The following is a 12,715-nucleotide window of genomic DNA, read 5'->3' on the forward strand; positions in this document are numbered from 1 at the left end:
TAGGTTGATTTTGTTTCCCTGTTCAGAGATGTTCTAGTCTGAAAACATTGTGTGGAGAAACTGTCAGGTCATGAATAAAAGATTAAAAGCCCAATATTTTATAACCAGCTCCATTGGACTGGTTCAGGAATTGGTTCAAATTGCAGAGATGCAATCAGCAGACAGGTGACTTTTGTGACAGTTTTATAACATACTTACATTTTTGAAATGGTATCTAATGCTTATGTTGAATATCAGAACATGGTATACTTTCGTGCATTACACATACAGCAGGGTCCAACGCTTAGGGAGCGTTCAGGCACAAAACTGCAGACACGCTTTCAGGATAAACACAGCTCTGGAGCTGGGCTGATGGCGGTAGAATAACGCGTTACCCTCGGTGATGTCTGTAGCTTGTCCCCGCCGGCAGCGCTGCCCGGCCCCGCGAGGGGCAGGGCAGGGGCAGGGCAGGGCAGGAGGCCGCGGCTGCCACCTCAGCCCCGCCGTTTCTAGCACCTTCTCCACACCGACGTAAGGCGGGCCGGGGTCCTCCCCGCCGCCGGCCGCGCCCCGCTCGCGCGGAGGCAGCGGGGCTCGGGGTCGGGCAGTGCCCCCGACCCCCCCGCAGCCCCGGCCGGGCTCTCCCCCGTCCCCCCTCCCCGACACCGGACCCCCCCCCGCCTCCGCGGGCCCTTCTCTCCGCAGCGGAACCGCCCGCCCCGGCTGGCATCCCCGCGCCCCCCGCGCTTTGGTTGTGCCCTGCTCCTCCCTCTCCCCCCGCCGCGGAGAGGAGTGGGCCAGCCCGCCCCTATATAAGAGCCGGGTGGGCGGCTCCGCGTTGCAGCGTCGACGGCCGTGGGGGATTGCCCGTGTGGTGTTGCGGGGGACATCGTCGTGCCTGGGGCGCAGCCTGCCGCCTTCTTCCCGGCTCCCCTGCAGCCATGGCCTGGCAGCCTATGGAGATAAACCCCGAGGTGCGCGAGGGCCGGCGGGGAGGGGGCCGCGGGATGGGGCCGGGGGCCTCGGGATGGGGCCGGGGGCCGCGGGATGGGGGCGGGCGGGTGGTGGGGCGCCGTCTGTCCGCGGCACTCACCCCTCTCCCCGCGCATTGTCTTTCAGATGCTGAACAAAGTGAGTCTCCGCCGCGGGCGGGCGGGCGTCGCCCCTTCTCCCTCCACCCTTGGGCATCCCGCCCTGCCGGGGCAGCGCCTGCTGGAGCGGCGCGGAGCGGTACCGCGGCGCGGGGCGCGGCCGCACCTGCGGAGCGGCGCAGAGGCCGCGCCCTCCCCCGGGGGCGCCCCCTCGGCCGGGCGGGCGGCGGCGGCGCCTGGGCGCGGCCGGCAGGTGGCGCCGTGGTGCCGCGCGTTGTGCTGTGTCACTGGCGGGGGGGTGGGGGGGCGGTGGCCGGGCCTCACCGTGAGGGGCGGGTGGGGGGGGGATGTCGCGGCCGTGCCACCGCTCGCTGTGCCCCGTGCAGGTGCTGACCCGCCTCGGGGTGGGACCCGGCTGGCGCTTCGTGGACGTGCTGGGCTTCGAGGAGGAGGCACTGGGCGCCGTGCCGGCCCCGGCCTGCGCCCTGCTCCTGCTGTTCCCCCTCACCGAACAGGTGGGTGGTGAGCGGGGTGCTCCCGGGGGGCGGCTGTTGTGTCCCCCCTGGACCGCTCTCCTTTACAGACCCTCTGGGCTGCAGCCCCGGAGGCAGCGGCTGGGTGGGCTGGGACCACGCACGGAGCCTGTGGCTGCCCCCATGCTGCGTGAGGGCTGGTGCCGTGTGGGGTTTCTGCTGTCCCCCCGAGTAGGGCAGCTAGGCCGTGTCTGGCCCAGATGTCCTTGGAGTAAGAAGCAGGGTGTTGTCAGCAGCAATGTCTGTACCTGCTGGCTGACAGTGGGTAGGCTGGCTGCTGCCAGGGGTGTGCCTTTGTCATCTCCGCAAGCATCAGACATCTCTGCAAGCATCAGACGGTTGGGAGTGGGTTTGGCTTGCGCTGGGGCTGTAGGTGGGTGGTGGGTAGTACATGCTGGGTGCTTGGCCCCAGCCTCCAAACAGCCTGAATTAAAATGAACTGAGCAACAATATAAGACCTCTTATTTCAATACTGCTCTTACGCTTTGTTTTGTGCATCAGACTGAGGAAAAAACATGAGCAGTCTTGAGTGTGAGAAATACCAATTCTGCTGCTGTGCTGAATCATTGCATCTGGAGAGGCCTAAACTGCTTCTGTATGATTAATCCATTTAATTCAATTGATGCTAAGAAAGTAGATGAGGAGAGACTTTGAAATATTGTATATTTAACAGATTCTTTAAAGGAAAGATTACAGCCTTTTGGTAGTGACGGGTCTATACATTGTTCTGATGGGGAGGGGTTCATGAAGGGAAATAACCTGAAGGTACAAAGGCAAACTATTGCAGAGACATGCTGAGTAGTCTCATTAAATGGACCAAAACAATTGAAAGAGGATATAAAAGAGCCTATCCATTATATGATTTCCCACCCCAAGCTATTGCCAGCCTACAGAACAGATGGAGAGGCTAAGAACAGTGCCTTTGGATATGACTGAGTCATGCAGGTAGTGCATTAAGACTTGGCCTGCATCCAGTGTAGACATAGGATGCTCTACTGGACCTGTGCCACAAAGATGACTTTCTGGGTAAACCTTTGTCCAGTTCTGGTATTGATTCTCCTGTACAACTCATTTGTCTAGTAGTTTGCACAATAAAAAGATATCACTGTGATGAAATGCTTAAAACGGTTACATGTTTACAGCATGAGAACTTCAGGAAACAACAGACTGAGAAAATAAAGGACCAAGAAATCAGTTCCAAGGTGTATTTCCTGAAGCAGACAGTCAGTAACTCCTGTGGGACAATTGGTCTGATACATGCAGTTGCTAATAATAAAGACAAACTGAAGCTTGGTGAGTATGAATGTTTTGAAGTGCTTGAATTTCCATCTTTTTATGACAGGAAGATTGAGTGGGTATGGGCTATTGGAGACACCTGGGGCTTTCATGCAAGCCAAACTTAAGGCATGTTGTACTGCTTCAGTTGGTAAGTGGGTCTTTCAGCTCTTGGAGAGGGGCTTGTGGTCTCACCTACTGCATGAATCACAGAAGGGAATGTACTTTGACTCCTATTGGCAGAGGTATCATTCTAGTGAGTGATGCAAGAGGAAAAGGGCACAAGTAGGACAGGCCAAAGCTTTTGTGATTAGGAAGTATCCTGTTCAGAAGTAGCTATTGACATTGGTGTCAATGTCAACTGAAGAGATGAAGTTCTTTGTGCCACTTATGTCTAATGTAAACAGACTTGCTCATGGTAGCCTGTAAATCAGTCTAAAACATGTTATCTTTTCTGCAGGGAAAGTAGTATAGGATGAGAAGAATCTGTAAGTAGACTTTTCTTGCAGAGGGAGTAGTTTTGATGGTTCTCTTTCTATAGAAAAAGATAAAACTGGTTTAGGCAACTGGTGGCTGGAAACTCCTACGGAATAGGATTACAAGTTCTTGTCAAAAAGGGGTTGTCATTGAGTCCAGGAAATATTTTATTATTCAGAGACTAGAGATCTGCAAATTATAACTTACTTTCATTCTTCCAAGAGAACTTGAACCCTTTGGGTGGTGTGGAATTCCTTCTTGTACAAAGGAAAACACATAAAGAAGGCTAAATGAGAGTAGCTTTGCTTTACTCTTCTTGAAGGGATTCTCTGAAATAACACACTGTTGATGAGTGAAATGAGTGATGATGCAGCATGTCTTTCATGTAAGATTAGAACCCAGTGCATCGGCACTACTAATTTATGTTCTGGAAAAGCAAAGTAAGCCTATCATGAGCAAGTGCTGTGTTCGTTTGAAGGCAGCATGACAACTTAATTTTACCCACCCATATTCTGTTAGTTGATACTTAAGTGTCCTTACAGCTGGCGCCTTTCTTGAATTTCTTCAAAACAGGACTGAACACCTGCCAAATCTGCAAGGGGGGAATCAGAAAAGCTAAATCCCATTTGAAAGTGAGTTCCGAGGCAATCATGCGTAGTACCCTGAAGCACTTGAACTCTGGCTGTTGGTGTAGATTGTTCTTAACCGCTTCTGGATAAATAGCTTACTTCAAGTGGTAGTTACAATATGTTTATACTGGGGATGGTTCCAGGCTGAATGCAGTGACTCCTAGTTAGTGCAGCAAGCATTGATTACTGTGGGCTGCATCTCAACTGTAACTGATGCTTTACCTATACTGAATTAAATCTTTGATCATCTTGTGCAGATGAAGGGTCTGCCCTGAAGAAGTTTCTTGATGAAACAGCTGATCTGTCTCCTGAAGAGAGAGCAAAGCATTTTGCTAATAATAAGGTATGAACTACACAAAATGTTGACAGCTATCAGCACTTAAAGATGTAGTAACCTGTCTCTGCTTTCTCTTAAGGCTATACAAGAAGTCCACAATTCGGTTGCACAAGAAGGACAATGTCGGGTAAGATGCGAACGTGTAAAATCTTAGAAGGGGTGAATGAAGGTGGTAGAGCAATAGAGGTTTTTTTTGTCTGGCAGCTGTTAGAACTCACAAGGAAGGAGAAATAAGTGACTCATGGGTGAATGCTTGTGCAGGGTTTCTTCCTCAAACATGGATTGAAAATCTGGTTTCAGACCCAGTCTGAAAATGTGACTGTACATCAGGATTTCTGGTGCTTGACCTTGTAAAGGTCTTGCAGAGACCTCTTCAGCTGAACTTAAGTTTTTAGTCTTCTGCTGTTTTCTTGTTGACATCTCTTGTCTTGTAGTCACAAGCAGTACTAGGCTTTTTTCAATCTAACAAATGTATATAATGGTCTCTCCTAAGGTTGAGGACAACAGTCTGAACTTCCACTTCATCCTGTTTGTTAATGTGGATGGACATCTGTATGAATTGGGTAAGGTCCTGAGAACTCTGCAGTTGGACTGGGCCTGTCTTACACTGTACAGCAGTGTTGGGGGCTCAGGCTGGATGCTTGGTGCTAGTTAAGCTGTTTGCTGAGGCTCTCTAAGCCAATACATAATTTGTACCTTCACTTGAAGATTTTAACTGAAGGTGGGTTGCACTGAAGACACAGGCCCTCTTGTAAAGCATGTCACCTCCTGTAGAGCTGGGAGTACTTGGTCCCCTTCTCACTCAAGCGATGTATTGACAGTTTGTTCTGACAAACAAGTATCTTCATGTGTGTACTTGTTTCTTGGGCCTACTATGCTCACTTTGCTAATTCAGAAGTAATATGAAGTACACTTGAGTGATGAGGCTTTCTTTCACAGATGGGCGTATGCCATTTCCTGTAAACCATGGCACAAGTGCAGATGACTTGCTATTGAAGGTAAGACTTTTCCCTTGCTGCTTATTTCCCTGAAAACAAGGCTTGTAAAAGGGTGAGAGTGTATAGTGGCTGTACCTATTTGCAGTACAAGTTGGTGCTTCTTATACCATGGTAATGAGGTCGTATTGTGCCACAGGGCTATCTACCTGTTAAGTGTATTTATTTGCTGGTGCTACAAGACCTTGTAACTTGGTGGGACCCAGAGAGGATTACAAAGACTTGGTCTCTACAGCAAGTGTATTCTAGTAGTCTGAAGAGCTTTTTTTTTTCCCCAAGGATTCTGCTAAGATCTGCAGACAATTTACAGAACGTGAAAAAGGAGAAGTTCGTTTTTCTGCTGTGGCTTTCTGCAAGTCTGCCTGAGACTCCGAAGAGATGCAAGGAAAGCAGTCTAATAGCACACCAGTAAATGCAGTCTAAAATCCAGTGCTTCAGTACTTGTTAAACACAGCTGTTCTGGTAACTTAAATTGTTTCCACCTTTTGCTATACACAGGAGCAACATCAGCTGAGCTTATGCTAAAGGATGAGCTCAAGTTTTAATGTGAACAGTTTGGACACATCAGATGTCTTTAGACTCTTTTTCACATGTTAAGTAGAAAATGCTTAACAGGGCTTGTTTAATCTGTGTCATGTTAATTGAGCTGTTGGTTGATATTTCCTTGTCCTTAATGAGAATAAAATGTTCTGCTGGAAGACTAAATGGACTAATGTGATCACTGTAACTTTCTCCAAAAGGAGTTGTGTGGCATCCTCTGTAAACCTTGATTTAGAAGGACCCTCAAAGCTCTCTTCCGGGTAGAAAACTAGTATCAGCCTCAGGTTAGCAGGATAATTTTCTAGTATCCTGAAAGCCTCTGGGGATGGAGAGATGCACCACTGCCTTGGTGACATGTTCCAGTGCTGTGCTACCCTTCTGGTGAATTTTTTCCTAATGTCCAGTCTGAAACTCTTAAGCTGCAACTTGGCACCCTGAATACATTTATTTTGGAGGGGTAAAGTGTGATAAACACTCAGATATCAACTTAAAGCTGTCTTCTCTTAAACAGAGGCTGTTTGTATTAATGGTACAAGCAACAGAATGCCCACTGAATTGGTTGGTGGTGTTTTCTTACAGGAAACAGAACAGGCTTTTTTTTTCCCCCTGCTTGTAGCTAAAAAACTTGCTGGCTAATGCTGAACGCAATCCCTAGCTAGCCCCTATGCACTTAGTAACTTGTGATTGTGTTAGGAAGGCCTTGAAAGAGGCTATACCACCTGTTCCTTGCAAAATGACCTAAGAAAGTAGAAACCCACACTACATCAATTTTTAATAGCAGAATGAAATTTTAGGTTCAAGGGGGAGAAAGATAATTTATTACATATTCCTTGGCCTCCACTGTGACCTGTGGAAACCATTCTTACCTGAGTCTAGCTGCTGTTTGCCTGCAGCTCCTTGTTGATACCTCAAGTAGCTGTAAGAAGGGCTAAAAACACCCTTCAACTTGGCCCTTTCTTCTAAGGTGGTATGTCCCAGTCTGTACCTTCCAGCCATGTTGTATGGTGCTAGGCAACTTAATGTTCTTAGGTGGTTGCTGGTGCTCTGTGTATGCTGCACACTGTTCCTGGCTCCCATGGTTTTTTGAAGGCTAATTCAAAATACAAGCTGTGATTAAAGCCATGCATGGTCTAAAGGTGGTTTGGTATTTGGCCTTGTTACTGATATAATCACCTGATAGCTGAAGCTAGCAGGGGTTTGCAAGACATTTTAATCCAAATTCTGAGGATTAGCTGAAGCTGAGTACTTCAATTCTGACTGTAAGTCTCTTCCAGTTTCTGTTAGCAGGGAGGTGAAAGCTACTGGTGAGAATTATGTATCATTTGCTGGTATCTACGACAGCATCTTACGCTGCCTGTTAGTGGAAGCTGTTGCAGGCTGAAGAGAGGCCTCCTGGGGCATCTCTGCTGCAGCCTCCTGCTCCGGCGCAGGCTCGGAGCCATGCCTGCGGCTCAGGCTGCTTAGCAACGAAGCCTGCGAGAGAGGAGATGCATGGGGCGTGAGCACAGGGGCATGGAAGGAGCAGTGAAAATCAGACCTAGTTGGAGGCGGGGGCACGAGAGAGCAGAGCCCGGTCAGCTGTATGCCATACCTGGGGAGCAAGCTTTAATTCCCCAGGGGACCCTTTTCATGCCTTTAAGGCTGTTGGTGAGGGGACTTGCTGTAAGTGCCTGTGTACAGTTACACAGGCAGTCATTGCTGAAGCAACCTGAAAGTGCCTTTGAGATACTACTGGATTTTTTTTATAGTGATTGCAGCAGTCAAATGTTCCTGGTTTTGGTTTTTTTCTTTCTTTTTTAATCTACCAGTATAAAATTCTAGTGCTACTGAATTTATTTTAGTGCTTCATAAACTTTTTTTTTTCATTCTTTTGCTCAAGCTTCTGGGTTAAGAACTACCAAAAGGCAACATTTGAATAATTTTGGCCTCATAGAAAAACAGGAAGGGTTGTGACAGACCTTTCTTATTTTCTCACCTTCTGGTCCCAGGTATAGCTTCAAAGGATGGAAATAAAAAGAACAACTAAGGAATGAATATTATCTTTCCATTCATTTATAACATCACTAGCAAGGCTGTTTTCCCTGGCTAAAATTATCACAGGGGCCTAGCAAACACCTGGGCTTTACTTTAAAACAGCCTGCGTAGGAAGAGGAAGATGAGTTGCTGGGATGGCGAGGATCTCGGGAGTTGGGATAGAGTCGCTTCAGATGAAGGAGGTCTCAAACAGTGGGTGAGGATCGGTAAGCCAGATAGATGGAAGCTTTTGCAATACTAACAGTGCAGCTGTTCCAGATGTGTTATGCATTCAGAATAAACGTCACAAGGTATGGAAGTGTGTATGTGCCAAGTCAAAACCATACAGCATAAACCATCAATAGAAAACGTGGAAGATATTTTAAAGTTGCATCAGGTTTGTATAACCTCTAAATGCTTTTTATGCATATTTTCCAGCTAGTTTTACCTACTTGCAGGTTTTTGAATTTTAATCTTTGCCCATTGTTTCACACTTTAGCAAAAGTGTTTTGGACCAAGAGGTGTAAACGTCTGTAGGCTTTTTTAGAGTGCTATGTATCAAAACACATTGTTTTTGTGAGAAGATGCTCTCTGATAATTTAGTATTTTCTGTTGGTCACATCCTGTCTGAAGTGAGGCTCATTTTGTTTCTTGTCTCTCCTTGTTTTCTCCTCTTTGTATTTTTATCTTAAATGTGTAGTTCCATATGGAACTGTTACCTTTCCTTGATTTCCTGTGCATCCTCTGTAATTAAATTAGTTCTTTTGACACCCTCCATTTCTCATCTAAAGCCCTATGTGTTTTTCCTGAATTCACTCCTTAACTTTCAGGTTCCTGCCATTTTTTGTGCAGCCTTCCAGAGGTGGACTGTTAACAGTTAATATATAGACTATCCTTGGAAATATTTGAGAAATACTTAATCTCAGGTAGGATTTCAAATTTATCATTTTAGACCTGCACATCGCTAATTTAGAACTGTATCCCTTTTCTTAAGTTTTCTTCTCTGCTGTGTGGAAAGCTGTAGTTCACCTGTTCTGTAGGTGGCAGCATTGGGAAGCTTTCAGCAACAAGTCTGGTTCAGGACTTGCCAATGGTAAAACACATCCAGGCACAATTTTATTCAAGCGCAGATGTAATGTTAAGTCCACAGGTAGTCCTACCACTTTCAGTGGGACCGCTCACGTGCTTAAGCACACTTCTGATTTCAGAGCCAAATATCCAATCCTTAACTTAGTCAAAAGTTAATTTAGGCATGATGTAATGTCCAAAGCCTCTTACGCATTTCAATAGCCTTTGGCTTAGGTCCATAGCTTGTTTGCAGCTGATACAGCACCACACCACCTCTTTGTCCAGTATATACTGCTGTACAATATATCTACTACTATCTCTATGCTAAATAGTAAATGCAGGAGTAAGGAAAGACAGAGTGGGAATGACTCCAGCAGCGTTCAGCTTCTGATGCACACACTAGTTTATCAATCTATAAATATTTAAGATGCAGAAGTAATTACCTGAAAAAAGGATCTAGACATGCTAGTATCTTTTGCTTTCAATGCAAAGGCACTAGGGAGCTCTAGGGGCCAGTCCCACTAGCCTGTGTACTGGGCGTAGGGAGAAAACAAGAGACTGACAGTAAACTTCATAGTCACAGGATCCATCTCCTGGTACTGCTGACAGCCAAGAAGAGGCTGATGACAGGACTGCAGCTTGGTAAGATTGTGGAGCAAATGGGAGCAAACAAGAACTGGGAAAAATGCAGCCAGAAGCTGAGTAACAGCATTAAAATTCCTTTGTGACCAAAGGAATTAAAATATCACTTGCGTTTTGTCATTTTTAAATTCTTGCACAGAGTGATAGTAAGTTACAGGGAGTGGCTGACATTCCAAATGCTTCAACTCAAGGGACCTCCATAGATGAGAGGATGGGGCTAGAAGAAACCTCACAGAATTCAACACAGCAAGGTGCAGAGCTTGGCACCTGGCTGGAGCCATTGCATGTCTCTGCACAGGCTGGGAGGTGATAGGCCGAGTTGCAGCCCTGCTTGACAGGCCCTGGGGGTTATGACAGGTGCCAAATTGAATATAAGCCCACATGTTGTGTGCTCTGCTTGTAAGGCAAATTGCATACTTATGTGGGGAGTTATAGTGGAAGGAGCAAGGCCAGCAGATGGAGGGAAGTTATTATCCATCTCTACTTGGCACTGGTGAGGCTGCACCTGGAATAGCATGTTCAGTTCTGGGGTCCTCCCTGAGTCCAAGAAAGACGTGGAGGAATCTGGAGAGCGTCTAGCAGAAGGCTGCTGAGGCAGCCAGAGGCATGGAGCATGTGGCCTACAAGGAGAGGTTGCTGGAACTGGGTGTGTATAGTCTGGCATGGAGGAGATTAAGGGAGGATCTAATTGTAGCCTATAACTACTTCAAGGGCAGTTGCAAAGATGACAAGACCTATTTTTTTCTTGATAGTAGGAGATGGTATATCAAAGAGCAGTAACCACAAATTGCAGCTTGAAAGGTTCAGTTCGGGACATTCGGAAACTGGAAGAGTACTTCACTGGGAAGGTAGTACAGTACTGTAACAAGTCATCAGAGATAGGGGGGCATCACCATCCTTGAAAGTTTGCAGGGATTTAATAATCAGCTTTTGTTAAACTGCCCCAGGTTATCTGTTATAGTGTGAAAAATCAGAACAGCGATCAATGTTGCTCCAGCCTTGGGAACTGAGTGCTGTGCTCCTTGACGAGGAGCTGATCATGTGTCTCCTCTCTGTGCCATGCATGGAGGAGCTGTTCCACTCGGGAAGAGCTGGAGGCTGATGCTTTTCTGCTCTGGCTGGGGTGGAAGGACAAGAACGGCTGCAGGAATAGCAGCTGATTCATTTAGGAGGAGGCACAGGTTTTGTCACTGGTGGGAGGGTTGTCTTTTCACAAAGAGTTGGGGAAATCAGAGGCCGGGGGAAGATCTGAGGGAGCTCCTTCATGGTCAATTAATCAGAAACAGAAGTATGGGGAATCCTTCCTGAGGATGCATGTGACATCCCTAAGGGTGACAGGGAACCCTACCGGGAATGAGCTGGAGGAAAAAGAACAGAGAATGATAGAGAAAATGGGAAAAGGAGAGAATTCCTTCACATTTTTCAATTGTTGTCTTTCCAGCAATACTGTGAACAACATAAGACAGTTTAATCAAGTTTCGCAACCCCCTGAAGAATTGCCATGCATCAGAAATCTAGTTTCAGATGAAGCCCAATGCACAAGCAACAAGTTACGCAGAACTGATTTGAAAATTTCTTATGTACTTTTTGCTTAGATGAGTTTCAGATGTGGTTAGCTGATATTGCAAGGCCTGAAGCAAAATATAAAAAGTGAGGAGATCTGCATGGAGGAACAAGACTGGGCAAAGATATTTCAGTGGATTTAGCATTTCAAGCAGAGTACCATAAAAAACAAGACAGTCAATTCCATTGCTTAAGAACACTCCATACCATACTGAGCGGTATTATTACTTACAGCACTGTAGCCAGACTGCATTGCATTTTCTTTTCAAATCTTTATACATGTGCATGTTAACATCTTACCAGAACAGCTTCCACTCTTAACATATGGAGAGTGGGAGAAATGCAGTTTTACTATCCCCGCTTTGCAAGTTAGGAACTGAGACATAGATTCAGTGATTTGCCTAAGGTGATGCTTGAAATTGATGGCAGAGTTGGAATTAAAACTAACTTTATAACTACATGTGGGGGTTTTTTTTGCAGGCAGAGTTTTATATTTACTCCACTTTGGCTCTGGGCCTGAGTTAATATACTGTGCCTCTTAGCATGGCTTATTAGCTAAAGCTCTGTGTTAGGCTAACCTCAACTTGATTGACTTGGAGAATAGTCAGGTGAACTCATGTCTGTCTGCAAAAGAGGGTCTGTATTGACATATAGTTCCCCTGAGTCCCTTTCTAACGCCTGAAGATATTTTTCCAGTAGGCTTATATTGCATCACCATTCAAGAAATACTACTTTCTCCCTCATTTTCCCCTCCCCATCCCACAAAAATGTTTAGCAACACTGGGAAGCTGAGGAGTATGCATAAATCTAAATTGCAGATGATTACAGAAAAAAGAGTGGCTGCAGTATTCAGGCTTTCTGACACACAGAAGAGTCAGGTGGCAAAGTTGTGTCCATGTTCTTGGTGGCTTTATGGAATGGTTTGAAGAAGTATTTGTGAAGGAACAAGGTTGTTCAGAAAATAATATCATTACTTGGCTACCTTGATACTTTCTTTGACTTTACCAACCATTCCTTCTCCTTTCACTGAACAATGGACCTGAAGGTCAAGTTGTGTCAATAAGCAATGTAGTTGTCAAGATCAATTCTTACTGAACAAAGCAAGAGAAAGGGTTAGATACTGGGTGGTTAATTTTTCCCTACTTCAGAAAGCAGCTATTAGAGATTTCTGATGCAGCCCAATGCTATTATAAGGAGGTGGACACGATCTCCTTTAAATACGAGACAGTTTCAGATTTGTTTTTCAATTTTCATGACCCTCTGACAACAAGTCATAAAGTAACCCCTGCTGCGTTTTGAGAAATGATTGACACAGGCAGCAGTGGTGACAAACTTTCCTGTAAAACATTACGTAAACCTTTTATAAAATACAGCAAAGTCCTCTGTTTGGTTTGAATGAGTGTGATGCATGCTCATGGCTGTGGACCAGGCTATGAGGGTTTAGGAAAGTTGTTGCTCTTTGGGAAAGTGCAGTGTTTCGGGGCAATGAGAAACTGCTGGTGAAGCAGCCAGGGATCTTGCACAACATGTTTTACAAAAGTTGCTTCATTTCTACTGCCCTGTATACCGCAGC

At 46.1% G+C, this 12,715-nt stretch overlaps 2 protein-coding genes across 2 annotated transcripts in view; one reads left to right on the forward strand and one right to left on the reverse strand.

Annotated features, from left to right (window-relative positions):
• Window positions 1–1,261, reverse strand: part of APBB2 (amyloid beta precursor protein binding family B member 2) — a 209,426-nt gene extending 208,165 nt beyond the window's left edge. The window contains exon 1 of the mRNA XM_074822394.1: window positions 1,073–1,261. The gene's annotated coding sequence lies outside the window, so the exon portion shown is untranslated. The remainder of the gene's footprint in view (window positions 1–1,072) is intronic.
• UCHL1 (ubiquitin C-terminal hydrolase L1) lies at window positions 810–6,021 on the forward strand. Its single transcript, XM_074822411.1, has 9 exons — window positions 810–953; window positions 1,099–1,110; window positions 1,457–1,585; window positions 2,746–2,896; window positions 4,242–4,327; window positions 4,401–4,448; window positions 4,815–4,884; window positions 5,261–5,319; window positions 5,596–6,021. The coding sequence occupies exons 1-9, from the start codon at window positions 921–923 to the stop codon at window positions 5,680–5,682; spliced, it is 675 nt and encodes a 224-aa protein (XP_074678512.1). The 5' UTR covers window positions 810–920; the 3' UTR covers window positions 5,683–6,021.
• The last annotated feature ends 6,694 nt before the right edge of the window (window positions 6,022–12,715 follow it).

The sequence above is a fragment of the Strix aluco genome, chromosome 4 (assembly GCF_031877795.1).
Source record: "Strix aluco isolate bStrAlu1 chromosome 4, bStrAlu1.hap1, whole genome shotgun sequence".
Taxonomy (NCBI): Eukaryota; Metazoa; Chordata; class Aves; order Strigiformes; family Strigidae; genus Strix; species Strix aluco.

What these genes read in the sequence shown, in the direction of transcription:
- UCHL1 (XM_074822411.1), top strand. Translation starts at nt 921, where the DNA reads ATGGCCTGGCAGCCTATGGAGATAAACCCCGAG. An exon ending in CACAAGAAGGACAATGTCGG is followed by an intron (nt 4,449 to 4,814) that starts GTAAGATGCGAA and finishes GTCTCTCCTAAG; the next exon opens with GTTGAGGACAACAGTCTGAA. An exon ending in TGGACATCTGTATGAATTGG is followed by an intron (nt 4,885 to 5,260) that starts GTAAGGTCCTGA and finishes TTTCTTTCACAG; the next exon opens with ATGGGCGTATGCCATTTCCT.